Here is a 16,583-nt window from a genome sequence, read left to right as displayed (position 1 = left end):
ATATTTCTTTTTAAATGAGTTTTAAAAATCATTTTACTTTCTGATTGTGAAAGCAATGCTTAAATATTAAACAATATAGCTAAGCATATACCCTATATGGTATGTACAGATACGCCCTGTCCCACTGACACATGCACACATACACATTCATATTTATATTTGCCTAGAAATAAGAACAGTCAGTATCTTGGGGTCATTTCTCTAGACATATGTGTGTGTTCAATTTCAGCTTATACAAAACGGGGGCTCGGGCTCTACTATACATTCTGTTTTCTTATCTAGCTTTTTTGTACACCTAAAATTACATTATGAATGTTGTATCAATAAATGGACATCTACAACATTATCTGACTCATATTCTGTTATGCAGAAGTACTATAATGTATTTAATCAATCTCCATATGGACATTTTGTTTGTTTTCATCATTCACTGTTGTACACTTTTCTGATAAAAAGCCTTGTAGCTAATGCCCTGTGAACACTTCTAATTATGAAAGTATGTTATTTTGATATGAGAGTTAACTATGAGGTCAGCCTAATAAATTGAAGTCCTAAGACATAAACATAAAATCATATTTTGATTTTTGTACTAAGGCCAACATCACAAAGAATAATGGTAGTTAACTTTTCAACTTTTAACAGTAATAGTTCTGCATAATAATGTTTGATAATTACTCATAGGTTAAAATAAATGCCAGTTTCCTTACTGCTCTTCTAGTTACCTAGACATTATTTTAATTAGGAAAACATTATCTCTCACTTTGTAATATTTTCTGTTCTATTGTTGAATTTCAATAAAGTGGGCATGGTTAATGGGTGCAAAAAAATAGAAGGAACAATATTTGATAGCACAGCAAAGTGACTGTAATTGACAATAAGTTAGAGTATACTTTCATATAACTAGAAAAGTGGAATTGGAATGTTCTTAATACAAAGGAATGTTAAATGCCTGAGTGATGATGGATAGATACCCCTAATTACCCTGATTTGATTAATTCACATTGTATGCCTGTATCAAAACATCACATGGACCCTATAAAGATATGCAACTATTAGGTACTCATAATAATGGAAAATAAAAACTTAAAAAAAAATTTTCAGGTTAATGTGAGGGTACAAGCAACCAGGTCACAATGTTTGCATTTGGTAGGTGTGGAGTCCCTCCTATAGTTGTGTCACTGAAAATAAAAACTTTTAAAAATTAAAAAATAAATGTTTATTTGATAAGGCAAACTAATTCAGATGAAAAGAACACGTTGTCTCTTTCCCAAAGCTCACTGGAGTGCATGGCCTTGCTGCTAACCAATCAGTAGTGGGTGAGCCTCTTAGTTTGATGCTATGCTTTCAAAAATATCTTTGTTGTTTTAACTGTATGATCTGAATATAACATTCCCATTTTTTCTTTTGTAGGGAAAATGTAAGAGAATATAAATTCCATGAATAAATGAGAGCTGGCTTTATTATAGTATGTAAACATTCAGTTTCTGAATTCCTAATGGCAGTATGTAATGATGAGGAGCTTTTAAAATTGTCGGGTAGTGCCTGTGGCTCAAAGGAGTAGGGTGCTGGCCCCATATGCCAGAGGTGGCGGGTTCAAACCCATCTCTGGCCAAAAACTGAAAATAAATAAATAAATAAAAATTGTCACAGGTGGTGGTATGTCTATCTTTTCTTACATATTTAGTCTTCACTGGAAAGTCTTCACTTTACCTTTTTATTTCAAAATATTAAGGGGGTAAAAATGTGTTTGTTATAGGGGATACATTGTATGATGCAAAGGGAAGGCTTTTAATTTGCCTGTCAGCAGAATAGTGTTCGTTGTAGCTGACAAGTTAGTTTTTCACCCCTCAGCCTCCTCACTCTTGATTTCCAAGCCCCATTACAGTTCTTTGTGTGTTTCTGCTCTCACTTATTAGTGACAACGTGAAAGTAAATTTTTAATATAAATATTCGTAATCTTTTCCCAAAGAAAATCCTACAGACTTATTCTAAGATGCCATGCTTTATTGTATAAACCCAAGTGTGAGAATAATTAATATCAACCATTTTTACCATTAAGAAAAACCTCTAAAGTCTTTCACCTACGTGTGCCTTTTTTATCTTCTTTGCTTTTCCTCAATTAAAAGCAGAACATTATTTCATATGGAGAGAGCCTGACTATGTATTTATTTATTCTTTTTTTTTTTTTTTTTGTTTTTGGCTGGGTCTGGGTTTGAACCCACCACCTCCAGCATATGGGGCCAGCACCCTACTCCTTTAAGCCATAGGTGCCACCCTATTTATTCATTTTTTAGTTTTTCATTTTTAAATTTAGCTTTTATCTTAATTAAAATTATAGTGCATATGTGTTCATAAAAGTCAAATGGTTTAATAAAGACTTATACAGTCCTCTAACAATTCTAGCTCTTTTAGCTGTTTTTTATATTGTTAACCTATAAACTCTTTTTTTAACTTTTAAAAAAGTTATTATGGGCACATAAAAGTTGTATATCTTTGTAGGGTACATGTGATGTTTTGATATGGGCATACAATGTGAATTAATCAAATTGGGGAAATTGAAGTATCCATTAGCTCAGATATTTATTATTTCTTTATGTTGGAAATATTCCATTTCTACTCTTTCAGTTATTTTAAGTATATCTTAACTTACTGTTGATTATGTTATCAAATATTATTCTATGTAACTATCTGACTATAATTTTGTAATCATTAATCATCTCCACTTTATCCCCTGAACCCCGTTATCCTTTCCAGCCTCTGGTAATCTCTGTCCTTGTTATCTCTGTCTCCACGAGATTTATTGTTTTAATATTCGGTTCCCACATGTGAGTGAGAACTTGCAAGATTTGTCCTTCTCTGCTTGGCTTATTTCATTAACGTAATGTTCTTCAGTTCCATCCATGTGTTGCAAATGTCAGTATTTCATTCCTTTCCATGGCTGAAAAATATTCCATTGTGCATATATACCACGATTGCTTTCATTCATCCATTGTTGGATACTTAGGTTGATTCCAAATCTTGGCTGTTGTGAATAATGGTGCAATAAACATGGGGTGCAGATATATGAGAAAAGAAAAAAATTTTAAAGAGAAAGAAGACATGGTCTTATGATCCATTGAAGGAGTCAAAATGGCATACTACATTAGAAAAAGAGAGAAAACGAAGACAAAAAACCAAAGATCTTTAAGCTTTCCTTGCTTTCTCAAAGACCTTCTTCCTAATACAATATTACTTGTACCCCTGTTTAAGATTTTCCTGCTATGTTCATGGCATGAAGGTTCCATTTTCTGGGCTCATTTGGAAATTTTGTTTATGTGGAAAATAATTTTTTAGCTATGCCCAAATAAGGGAACATTACTGTGTGTGTGTGTGTGTGTGTGTGTATGTACATGCAATGACTTAAATAATAACTATCTTTCCCTTTAAATAGTATAAATCTTATAAGGCAAAAGTCCGATTGATTTCTTTTTTTTTTAATTAATATCAAATCATAGCTGTGTACGTTAATGTGATCATGGGGCACCATACACTGGTTTTATAAACAGTTTGACACATTTTCATCACACTGGTTAACATAGCCTTCCTGGCATTTTCTTCGTTATTGTGTTAAGACAATTATATTCTACATTTACTAAGTTTCACTTGTACCCTTGTAAGATGCACCGCAGGTATAATCCCACCAATCACCCTCCCTCCGTCCATCCTCCCCCCTCCCTCCCCTCCCTCTCCCCCTTCCCCATATTCTTAGGTTATAATGGTTATAGCTTTCATATGAAAGCCATAAATTAGTTTCATAGTAGGGCTGAGTACATTGGATACTTTTAGCCCATATCACAAAATCCCAAGACCAGAGATGTTGGCATGGATGTGGAGAAAAGGGAACACTTCTACACTGCTGGTGGGAATGCAAATTAATACATTCCTTTTGGAAAGATGTTTGGAGAACACTTAGAGATCTAAAAATAGATCTGCCATTCAATCCTATAATTCCTCTACTAGGTATATACCCAGAAGACCAAAAATCACATTATAACAAAGATATTTGTACCAGATGTTTATTGCAGCCCAATTCACAATTGCTAAGTCATGGAAAAAGCCCAAGTACCCATCGATCCACAAAAGGATTAATAAATTGTGGTATATGTACACCATGGAATATTATGCAGCCTTAAAGAAAGATGGAGACTTTACCTCTTTCATGTTTACATGGATGGAGCTGGAACATATTCTTCTTAGTAAAGTATCTCAAGAATGGAAGAAAAAGTATCCGATTGACTTCTTGAAGTTCTGATGTGAGTCTAAGCACAATGGCTCATGCCTGTCATCATAGCACTCTGGGAATTTGAGGCAGGAGGATCGCTTGAACTCAAGAGTTCAAGACCAGCCCAAGCAAGAGTGAGACCACCCTCCATCTCTACTAAAGAAAAGAGAAAAATTAGCCGGGCATTATGGCAGTTTCCTGTTGTCCCAGCCACTCAGAAGGCTGAGGCAGAAGAATTGCTTGAACCCAGGAGTTTGAGGTTGGTTGCTATGAGCTAGGCTAAGGCCCTGGCACAAAGTGAATTAATCAAGAGTGAGACTCTGTCTCAAAAAACTTTTTTTCTAATGTGATTGATTTTTCTGCCTCAGTTTCTCCATCTGAAGATAAAGTTACTTCATCATTTTTCTAATTTATTTCAGAGAAAATCATGAAGAATTTCTAAAGTGTATGCCACCTCAATAATCCTAGATGTTAGGAATTGTAAAAATACAAAATCTTATCATTTGGCTATATCTTTTTTCAATTCTCATGCAGAGTTACTGAGAAACTTCAAGCTGACAAAGATGGGGGTGTTACCACATCATAGGGGGGAAAAATTAGGCAGAGGGTCATCAGAGAAAATGAACCATGTATGTAGAAAGAGAAGGGGTCTTGAGTGACTTTTCAGGGAAACTAATGTCACAACTACATTATCATCCTCATCATTGACCTGAAAAAGAAGGAAAAGAGCAAGTTAATTAAATTTTCAGATGATGCTAATGCTAATTAGGGAGGTGTTTGATACAAAATACCAGAGAGTAATAAGATGAAATTCAAAAAAAGTCCCTAGAGACTGGAAATAGCAAAAAAAAAAAAAATTAAGGTTAACAATCCAAGCAAATGTATCTAGAGAAAGAGCAATTTTAACCACTGATATTAGGTAAGCTAGACTTAGAATGCAATATTAATAAAAGAGGCCTAAAGTGATATTAAACAGAAAATTAAACATAAGCTGGAAATGTAATATAGTTAAAATGTTACTGTATTTAGGCCCCTTATATTCAGATTCTGCATAAAGGATCAGATAAGCACTCTTTGCTGATATGAACTTATTTTTGATTACATATTAATTCAATGAAGACTTTAAATAAAACAAAGTAGTAAGGAAGAGATTGGTCTTGGTCACATGTGTGCAGATACCCCAACAGCCCAGGGAAATCCAGTGTTAATCCAGGGCTATAGCAGAAGCCCCCTTCCCATCCAAATATCTGCCTTACCTGTCTGAAGAGCACACTGTCCTTATGGTTAGAGCCTCAACTTTCAGGTAGGTTGCTTTTCTAACATTCCATTCTCTTGTCCATTGATCACCTGGGAAGAAATATGAATCTGGAAGTAAATTTGAAAAACGTTAGCAGCCATGTGGCAGAAAGCAGGACTCAGTTGAGGGAGCAGGGTGGCAGAAGGTGTGGTGTAGACAACACACAAGGTCAGAGGAGCACCACGGGGCTGGGCAGTGCCCTCAGGGCAGCTTCAGGGCCTGGGGGAAAGGGTGTTTAGGGGAGTACTGCCTGGAAGGTAAGTGATTAGGAAGGAGGAGATTAGTGAAAAGCGCCTGAAGGTAAAATGTTTTCTGATTCACTTAAGAAAATCAGTGACTGGGGCCCCAGTTACCTGTTTGCACCAAAGCAAAACCACTTGAGTAACTAGCTTCATTCTCACCAGCTCATTCCTTAACATAAAGGCTATTAGCATATCCACCGGCTTTATGTCAGGACCAGTATATCACTCACTGGACAGATTCATAATCTGGGCACTAAAAAAAGTTGCATTGAACTTAATACCTTAATACCTTCTTTCTCTGGAAGAAAAGAAGTTTGGGGGCTTGATTTTAAAAATCTTATGTTGGTTTATGTCTGCCAAGGGCAATTCATAAAGAGTTAAATCTGTTCATTGAATTTTTGCCCTTATAAAATTGTTGAAACACCAAACATTGCCTGTCTCTAGTATTGTAGCAGAGGTATTTATTTCCAGTTTGGTACATATGTAGTTTGGGCTTCTTAGCATAACTTACAGTGAATTAATGACTTGTTATTTGTTGCTTAGCCACTCTGCAAGTGTGATTTATAGGGCCGGGCTATGCATGGGCGGTTACTTTGCAGTCTCTGTGCAGGCTGTCTCATCAATATCATTAAATGAATTCACAGTGACACAGCTCAGCTACTGTAGTTTTTGATATGAGGGATAACTGAACATAAATCAGGAGTTATGTTTAATTCATAAGATGTACCAATCTCTCATGTAGGCGTGAGTTAGGCTAGGGATGTCACAAATGTGTTTTACAGTACCTCTTGTGATTAAACCCACGCCCTTCCATGTGACTTTATGCACCAGGTGAAAATAATAGGTTGCTCTGTATTATGCCATCTTTCAGATTCATGAAATTTATTTTTATTTAAATATCATGGGCTTCTATTGTTGCCCCACAAATGGGTATCTTTTGAAAAGTAACACTGAGAGGGGTATAATGAACAGCCAGTTACACGAAACTCGGAATTCTTGCATATTCTTTAAGTAGTTAAATAAGAATCAATAATGACAATTTATGTTTGAAAATAATTTTTTGCATAAGATTTTAAAAAATTGAATAATTGAACATTAATGCTGAGTCAAAATTATTTTTATTTTAAGCCCTAAAATTTCCTTTCCTTAATAACTTTTAAAGTGTTTAAGTAACTATAGGAGATAGGATCTGGTTTTCTTTCCTTTTGTATCCTATACACCGAGAAGGAAAATGCTACAGCTTACTTGCTTGGAAGGAAACAAGTATACATAAAAAGAAATCAAGATATATTTATATGCCAGTTTCCCTAAAAGGGGGGGAGAAACAAAATAAACTCTGCTAGCATCAAGAGAGTTTTTCTTTCTGGCATTGTTGTTACCATTGCTACAATGATCAGTATTATTCTTAGAACCAAACTCTGTGCAAGTGCACTGTAATCCATGCAGAAGAGGTGAGTTTTCTTTTTTCTTAGAGGGAAGGGTAATCTGCCTCCAGCAGTGCAGGGACCAGGGGCGCTTAGATAATAGCAAGATTGCTAGGTTGTGGCGCCTTGTCACTGGCCCCCTGGGTAGCCCTGTGATGGGCTCTGCTGACTGTCACAAAGAAAGAATGTGACATGTTTCTGCCAAAGGAAATAATTCCAGCATATGCAAGAAACTGCTACAAATGTCTTCTCCTCCTTCCTGTGGTTCCAGTTGATTAGACCTGGCTTTAGGTCATGATGATTGTAAGACCCAATTATTTGGGCCTTGCACTGAAAAGAAGATGGATGAGCTGTTGCTTTCAAGGCTGGAGTGACAAAAGGGTGAGAGGAAATGACATTACTTAGTAGCTTAATAAGTAATTGATTCCATAACGCTTGGGGCTAGGGACAGAGTAAATGCACGCATGAGAGCAGAGGATGCCCCGGGCTTGTCAGCAGAAGGGAAAGCGAGGACGCCCACAAGTATTAAGGGATAGGGTGCCTCGGAGGGGAAAAATTACTACAGAAGGGCAGTGGTAACAGCAGGATAATTGAAGCAGTTCCTTTTGGTATGAATTGTGAGATTAATTATAAGTAGGGAATTTATTAGAAGTAGAGAAATTCTGTAAACGATATCAAACAGGAAATACACTACCTGGGATTTGTAGCATTTAGAAATAGATTCCAATACACACAAGAGAAAACTTGAATTTTAATAGAACAAAAAACCCCAAGTCTCTTATCTTTTTTCTTTTTTTATTAAATTATAGCTGTGTACATTAATGCAATTATGGGGTACAATGTGCTGGTTTTATGTACAATTTGAAGTACTTCCATGAAACTGGTTACCATAGCCTTCCCAAGTCTCTTTTCACTCTGAAGTCATACAAGTCTCAAGGCCCCTGTTGTGTGTCTCTCTGTCCCACGTCATCACCACGGGGCTCTTCTTGTAGCTTATTGTTTCAGAATTTTCCTGTGTATCTCTAAATAACATGCTTTTTTTCTTTTTTTTTGCCAATTCTTGGTTTTTTTAGTTTAGGCATTATCTGTTGACTTTCCACAATGGATGAGTATATTGCCATTTTGTCCTTTTAGTTGGACTGATATTAATGGTGTACACATAGTGTACAATGTGATTACATAAAATCACTCACAGCTGAGCCATATAGTGCGTTGTAATTTCTTTTCCTTTCCAACCTAAGTTTTTGTGTTCCCTGGAATGAGTAATGGCCTTGCCTTTTCACTAGCTTTGTTTTCTAAGTATTTGTTACTTCCCTAATTGTGTAAACTTTCTCTAAATATATTGAAAGCCATTAGGGTTTCCATGGGTTTAAAATCTTCAGAATCTTTTCTGGAGGCTTCTGGCTGGGTGCAGGCTAAGCTGGCTGCTCTCTGGGTCTGTGGTGCCCTGAGATCTTCTCCCTCCGCCTCTCCCCTGCACTTCTGTCATCATTGTTGTTACATGGAGAACATCCGCCAGTCCCTTCCTGAGTAGACAAAAAATAGTTTTGAGACTTTGTTCATTTGAAAATGCCTTAGTCCTACCCTCTTGAAGGATAGATGGATTGTGTGTGGAATTTTAAGTTGGAAATGTGACCATCAGAACTGGAAGGCAATACCTTCCCTGCCTTCTGGCTCCCACTGCAGCTCGAGAAGCCAATGCCCATTCCGATTCCTTTTCTTTTTTATGATAGTGATTTTATGTATAATACTTCCACAGATAGAATTTACAGCCTTACATTAGAGTTAAGGCTTTGCCCGTAGGAAAAATGGAAATATTAACATTTTCTTTGTAATGCCATTTGATTAAAAGTAAAATATTGAAAATCAGTTGATCTGATATTTTTAGTTATTATAGCTACCAGCACTCTGAAAGTTCTAATTGATTATAAACAAGTTAATGATTTGGATTGGACATATTCTCCTCAAAACTGGTCAATTTAGAAATCATAAGTATATAAAGCTTCTGTCTGGATATGGTGGATCTTAGGACTCAGTCTTACAAACAGACATCAGGCATCCTGGAATTCCAGGTCCTCTGGCCCTTTCTAGGAACACTTTTGTTCTTGATCAGCGTGTAGAATCTTCTCTTTGATTTCCTCATAGTGTACATGTGATGTTTCTGTGTTTATCCATGGGCCTCTCCATCTGAAAACTCATGTTCTTCAGAACCAGGATATTTTATTGAGTTATTTCATTGAGGGTTTGCCTCATTTTTGTCCCCATTTTCTCTTTTTCCAGATGTCTCTATCATGACCTAAGACACTATGGCCAGATCCTGTAGTTTTCTTTTCTCCCATTTCTATCTTAGCTTTTTACTCTACTTTCTGAGTAATTTCCTCAGCTTTATTTTCCAAATTCTCTTTTGGTCTTTCAGCTGTACTATAATATTTCAGATTTATAACAGATTTGTTTCTTTCTGAATATTCCTATTTTATAGAAATATTTAATTTCTATAAAATATTTTTCCTTTTATCCCTGTATATTCTCTATTTTCTTTAAGTTTTACTTTCTTCCTTACTGTTTGTACTGGGTGCTCTTCCATAATAGAGAATTTTCTCAAAAGTCTAGTGATTGTTGGCCATTAAACCACCGAGCACTTCTATGGCAGGGTGTGCGGTGTTGGTGAAAGACGTGTTTATGGTTGTCTTCATTGTAGGTCAATCCAGCTTGGTTGATTCCCTGGAGAGTCTCATATTTAGTATATTCAGGTTTCTCCTTTAGGTCAATCACAGTCTCCAAAACAGACTTTCCAATTTCTTAAAGGAGGATGTACACCTAGTTTCCAGCCTTATGAGATCTAAGAGGAGGAAGGAGGCTGGGGGTCTTGTTCAGTATGGAAACTTTCGCTTACTCTTCTTTTCAGAATGGTGCCCTGTTCTTAATGATGCCTACTGTCTCTGGATAATAATCCATAATCACTCTTCTGGAGTGATGAAGGTCTTTTATTGGGCTGTGTAGAATTCCAGAGAGTAGGTCTTTAGAAAAATGTCATAAACACATTTTTTTTTGTAAAGTATGAATATTTATTTCAGGCTTCAGATGCCAATCAATTTCAAAAAGCAAAATCTAATTTCTCTCCTCCGAGTAGCCGAGGGCTCCATGTTAGGATGATTTCATGGAGGCTGAAGGAGCACATTTCATCAGGCTCAGCACAGAGTCCCTGACGCCCACCATATCCCAGCGATGGGGAGAGAAAAACAAAATTCACCACCATGGGGCAGAACGAATGTGCACATGCTAATGTAAAAGAGCAGCTAAACCTTGGCAAAAAATTTTTTTGAACTTTGTTTTGTAGGTTTTTTCCCATTCTCTTTTGCTACCCAGTATATGCAGCCCTTTTGAACTGCCAAGAGGTTCCCAGCTTTAAACACATTAAATGTCTTGAAAGACTATTTAATTACTCAAGAATCTAAAAACAGACCAATCATGTTTTGCTGTGAGCATTCTGAAGAGACGAAGTGAGTGAGGCGGGAGTTTGGGTTGATGATGTTTTTTAAAAAAGAATCAATACAGTGATGGAAGGGTAAAGAATGCAAGAATTCAGACATTCTGTGTAGGGTTGCTCTCTCTCCATTTAAGGTCCATAAAAAGGAGCAAACTGAGATCCATAAGGGGAGTCATCAGGAGCTGTGTTTGTTTTCCCCACCCACTGTGAATGGGTTTTTGCTGAGAGGCCATTGCTAGGTCCCCACTTGCTCCCCTCCCTTTGGCCTGAGATGGCAGGGCAGTACAGGGGCATTGAAAGAGCGTGTCATGACTCCTCATTCCCAGAATCATCATCATCATAACAGTCGGCATCTTCCTCCTCCTCATCTTCACCATACAAGTCATAAAGCAAATCTGAGCTGTTATCATTGGAAGGCACTTTAGTTTTGATGCAGTATTCAGCCAGGGTTGTGGGGACCTTCACTCCATCCTTTTCTGCTTCAGCCTTGGTGGCTGAAACCTGTTTCCTAATGATTTCAGCATATTCTTTGTCTTTTCCTTTACTGTCTCTCCATTTTCTGAACATAACTGAAGCATCCACATTGGCTGGGGAGAAGGTGTTGGGCTCATTAAGCAGTGAGATTACACTTAATAGAATAGTCCTCACGTTTTGAGTAGGATTCCACCTTTCAGAGGGCAGTTCTCCACTCTGCGGGTCATCTACAGGTGGATGAAGAATCAAAATGCAAACATCTCCATTCTCATAAATGTTGTGGTGCCACATTTTGGTCAAGAATCTGAAGGTAGGTGGTGAATATAGGTAGTCAATAGGAAATTTAATATGCGCCTGACAAATCTCCCTGTCTGAACATCCAAGTGTCATCTGCTTCTTCATAAACACATTTTCAACAAATATTCTCTGTTTCAATCTTGTCTGCATCGTAATTTCAGAAAATATCTACGCCACCCATTTCTGAGTCTCTTTCAGCTCACCCACTGCTGGTTTAGGATTCAGTATTTGGTGTGCGCTGAGTTGCACCTCACCTATAGGTTTTCTAGTTTCTGAATTTTGATGTTGTCATCTCTTGTGTTTGATTGGCTCTTATTGATTTATGGCTTTCAGAAAACTCTACTGTATTTTAAGTGAGGTTCTAAGAAGTTAATGTTTACATAAATTCCACCATCTTTAGAACTGGCAAGCTCTCAGTTAACCATTTAAAACTGAGGACAGGTACCTCTTCTCAGTTTCCTCATTCAGATTCAGAATCTTTTATTTATGCAGACATTGCACTTATCACATTATCAACTACAATTGTCAAATTGTCAATTCCTGTGTCTTTCCACATTAGTCTGTAAGGTCATTGACTCAAAAGCTGTGTATTATGACTTTTTTTTGAGACAGAGTCTCACTCTATTTCCCAGGTTAGAGTGCCATGGCATCAGCCTAGCTCATAGCAACCTCAAACTCCTAGGCTCTCATGATCCTCCTTCCTCAGCCTCCCAGCAGCTGGGACTACAGATAGCTCTCATGATACCTGGCCAATTTTTCTGTTTTTTTTTTTTTAGTAGAGATGGGGTCTTGCTCTTGCTCTTGTTGAACTCCTGAGCACAGGTGATTGTCCCGCCCTGCCCCCCAAGGTTCTAGGATTTCTTGTGCTTTCATGAAAGTAGTCTGTAATAGTCTGTAATACACTATGTGCTGGGAAGTACTTGGTGAAAGATTAAGTGTGGCTATTAGGATACTAAGAAAGAGATACTTTCCCTGACTTAATCTATCCTGAAAAGATTATACCAACTCTAATGGCTTAAGTTTCAGTAGTACTTGATTTTTAAGGCCAAGAAGAAGGTAAACTGATATTTTAAAAGAGGCAACAAATCATCTTTTGGATTTTCTTAATGGTTACTCAATTCACTGTTTTCCTTCTTTCTTAGAATGTGAGAGAGATAAATTATATTTTATGATTTTTATCAGAAGATACTTACAGGAAGCTCTATTCTCACTCGATACCAAAGATAATTACTTTAACCAGTGGACTAGTCTGAAATGCCCTGTGCCCTCAGAATTATCATTATAAATAAACATATAGCAGTTAGCAGGCACTTACCTGAGAAGTTAGTGAAAAGTTGCGTCTTTCTCTCTTCTTGATTATATTTTGTAGTCTTGTGTCTTTCTCTTCTGAAAAAGTGAGCATGACCTTATGTAGGCTTCTTTACAGATGCACACTATATTTTCTTTACCAACTCTTACAGCATTTTTCTTCAAGATGGGAAAAAACTACTCACAGTTGTAAAACCTTGATTCCTCCTCACTTCACAACTCAAAATCCACATGTTACTTTCCCCTTTCTTTCTCCTTTGAGCTAAAGACAACATTCTGTAAACCATGTTGAGTTCCATCCCTGTGGAACATCTGGGAAGACAGACGCTTGGGAAAGGCATTCAGTGTCCCTTATAGCCTCTTTTCCTAATACAGGAATTTTCTAGATACCTCTGTGACCATACTTTGCATGTCCCTTAAGTAAAAGCCCGAAATTGGGCTTATACTTCATTTTATAAATTACTAAGTGACCAATTATAGCACACATTGCTAAGTTAAAAGAACTTGTGAAAGATCCTCTACACCTTCAAGATCAAGTGAGCACCAGACCGATGGCTAAGCAAAGAATTCTTCAAATAAAATCCAAATAGCTAGAAGGCAGGTTGTGGGTGAACCCTGTCCTTTCTCTAACATATACTCTAGTGCATTGTTTTAAATATTTTGCACGGAATACTAGAACATGGCAAATAGGGTTAGAGCTGAAATGTCGATGACAGTTTTAGAAATCTGAAAGTGGGCAACACATATCGTTGTCTTTTGTATGTTTTTATGTGTGGATGTGTCTATTCCTGTGAACTTGCGTGTCAAGCATGTTTGTGTGTCTAAAATTGGTTAAAAAGGATCTTTGGAAATTAAATTTCAGTTCTCTACATGTATTGAATCTTTTACTGTTTACAGAGCCCCCCCCCTTTTTTTTCATGTCTGTGGCTTTATTTGATACTCAGAGAAGCCGGCTCTGGTTCCCATCTTCAGACGACGAGTCTGCTGCGTAGGTCAGGCACGTGCCCAAGGTCACTAGACCAGACGGTCAGTGGCAAAACCAAGGGTAGAATCTAGTTCTCTTTTGAATTGCTTCTTGGCACTGAGACTGATTTTTTATTCAACTTGAAGGAATATGTATTAGATACCTCATTACACATAATATATATGTTATATATATAGTATATGAGGCGTGCCTGGAAAGTATCCAGCCATGTAATATGAAAAATAGTATTATATGTTATAGTATGCATATGCTATATATATATACATGACATATATATACGTATGTACACACACATACATATTTACATATATATGTATACATATTATGCCTGGTTAGATATTAAATTCTTTCATGAAAGGCAAGTCCCTGCTATACCTCCTAATCAGGAAAAATTGCTCATAATTCTTTCATGACACTCTGTTCACTTCCTCACATTCAAGCTAAGTTGGCTGTATGTTTACCAAAGAATGGAGAGAAAACACATCATGCGAAGCCACCTGCACTGAATAACATGAGCAGGGCTGCTTTCTAACTTATTTTGCAGCTAATATTTAAGATTTAGGAGTTTAATTTGTTACCAAGAAATAACCTATTACTATTTTCTACATTATTTCTTAGTAATACATACATTAGTTTATTAGACCTGTCTGAAAGATCTTCTTATTTTTTATGAATAATTTGTGGATACCCAGGCACCGTAGAAGCGGATTAGGCGTTCCTACACATTATTTATGACCCTCGTTCTTTAAGCACATTCTAACCTGGAAGCTGTGTGCAGATTTCACATTTACATAGCTAATATATGCGGTGTCGCTGGCTCACAGTAAGAAATGCTTACCTGACAGGCTGTGACCTGCATGGTATAATAGGCATTATTCCTCATTTGTCAGGCTTTTGGAGCAGAAATGATGGGTTTCCTTTCAGACCACTATTTAGTGCCATTCTATTTGAAATAGAAAAAAGTTCCAGCAACTTCAGATGAAATTTAAGATTTCTTCTTATTAATATTTTAGTTTGTTAGCCATCATACAGGTAAATTAGAGACATAATTTAGAAAAATTCTTACATGTACTTGAAATAACCTTTCATGTAACCCCAAACTAAATCAACTTACACAAAATTTTCAGTAAACATATATCTCAAATATAAAGATACAAACACTTTAAAAATATCCCAATGGTAGGAGTTTTTTCCTCCTACATGAGGAATAAATAAACGGATGTGATAAAGACCCTGTCTCTCTCTGATGTGGGGAAGGTGAAGCTAATTACATGGCGGAGATCGCCTTTTCAATGACACATCCTTTGAAGATGTTGAACACAGATCTCAAAGATTCCCAGCAGTTTTCATAGCCTTAAGATATTTTGGGGTACATTTTTCACCCTTTGTAAAAATTTCCATCTTTTTTTTTTTTTAATTTTTTAATTTTTTTTAATTTTTTTATTAAATCTTAACTGTATACAATGAAAATTTCCATCTTTTAAAGTACCTAGTGAACCCCGACATCTAAAGCATTTCCTATAACTGCATCTGTTGCTAGGAGAGGAGCAGAAGGAAAATGACAGCATCCCAGGACCTATAGCCTTGCCAATGCTGTTGTCCTGGAAGTGTGGTAGTCAAGGCTGCCATCAAGTCTCAGAGTCACTCATTATCATTTGCAGGAGTGCCTGGAAAATTTTAAAAGTCTCTAAGTTCTTTCCAGCCTTGGAAGCTGAATATCTAACTGCAATCTCTAAGCAATTTGATGATGAGGTTTGAGTATCTACATTCCACAGAGCATAATGGCATAAAGCCTTATACTTAGGACGTGCCAAAGAGAATTTATTGAATCAACCATTGGAGCACCAGGCAAAGTCATAGAGTTAGTGTCATGATCTTAAATTGCCATCACTCCAGTCAGGTGTCTTTTGTGTAAATTGCCCAATCCCTGCTCTTTAAGAGTTTATTATATAAGGAAAGAATATTTAACTATATGAAAGACATCTAGCATATGAAGAAGCAGTAAGTGAAGTCAGTGAATTAAATAAGCAAGTCACGAGTTCAGATGTATTTCAGAGCAATGGGGATAGTAAGATGTTTTAATCATCGTCATGGTGAGTTCAATAGTTATGAACAAAAGATAAACACCTTTAGTGAAATGGTGGGTGAAGAAGCTGCCATTGTGAATGCTTCTATAAAGTGTGCATTTGGGTTATAAAGAATGGAGTATGTTTAGTGCTGCTGGAAAAAGTTTTAGCGGAAAAGTGAGCTTCTTCTTGGCTCACAAGGAAGACTCAACACGCTGGTTTTCTTGTGCCTTTGTGGGTGATGCTATTTGGACCCAGATTTAAATTCACTTGGAAACAGGGTCTGAGAAGGTTCATCCTATGTATTGTTTAGAAATATGAAAATAACACATTACAATATACATTACCTTGTGAAACAAATATTGTTGGTTTATTTCATGTTAAAAAATGCCAGGATTCTTAATGTAGTTTTGTACTGTGATCATAGTTACTTAGGCGGCTCTGTTTTTGTTTCAATCAGTAAAAAAAGCATTGCAGGAATTCTTATATCTGCATTTTATATGACAGGTACACGTTTAAAATCCCTGCTTGGATATTTCAGATGTAGTTATATGCCCATCCCTGAAGTCAATCTGAGCCTTTAAATGAAACTGGTACCCTGATTTCATAAGGAGACTTGCAATTATATTGGTAGTCTAGTTTATTTTCTTAGGGATTTAATGCACAGTGCTAATATTATCCTTTGCTATTGAACAAAATGCTTCTCTAAATTTCACATTTGGGTATCTTGAACTTATGTGAC

General features: G+C 36.7%; 2 protein-coding genes across 2 annotated transcripts in view; one reads left to right on the top strand and one right to left on the bottom strand.

Annotated features, from left to right (window-relative positions):
* The window catches only part of RELN (reelin), a 533,405-nt gene that overhangs the window by 151,441 nt on the left and 365,381 nt on the right, over positions 1–16,583 (top strand). The window lies entirely within an intron of this gene.
* Positions 10,709–11,632, bottom strand: LOC128560229 (ubiquitin-conjugating enzyme E2 R2-like). The gene has a single exon (XM_053553801.1). It carries the CDS (start codon positions 11,630–11,632, stop codon positions 11,018–11,020), a length of 615 nt encoding a protein of 204 aa, XP_053409776.1. The 3' UTR covers positions 10,709–11,017.

Source organism: Nycticebus coucang, chromosome 11 (genome assembly GCF_027406575.1).
Source record: "Nycticebus coucang isolate mNycCou1 chromosome 11, mNycCou1.pri, whole genome shotgun sequence".
Taxonomy (NCBI): Eukaryota; Metazoa; Chordata; class Mammalia; order Primates; family Lorisidae; genus Nycticebus; species Nycticebus coucang.
This window is presented reverse-complemented; position numbering and strand designations above follow the sequence as displayed.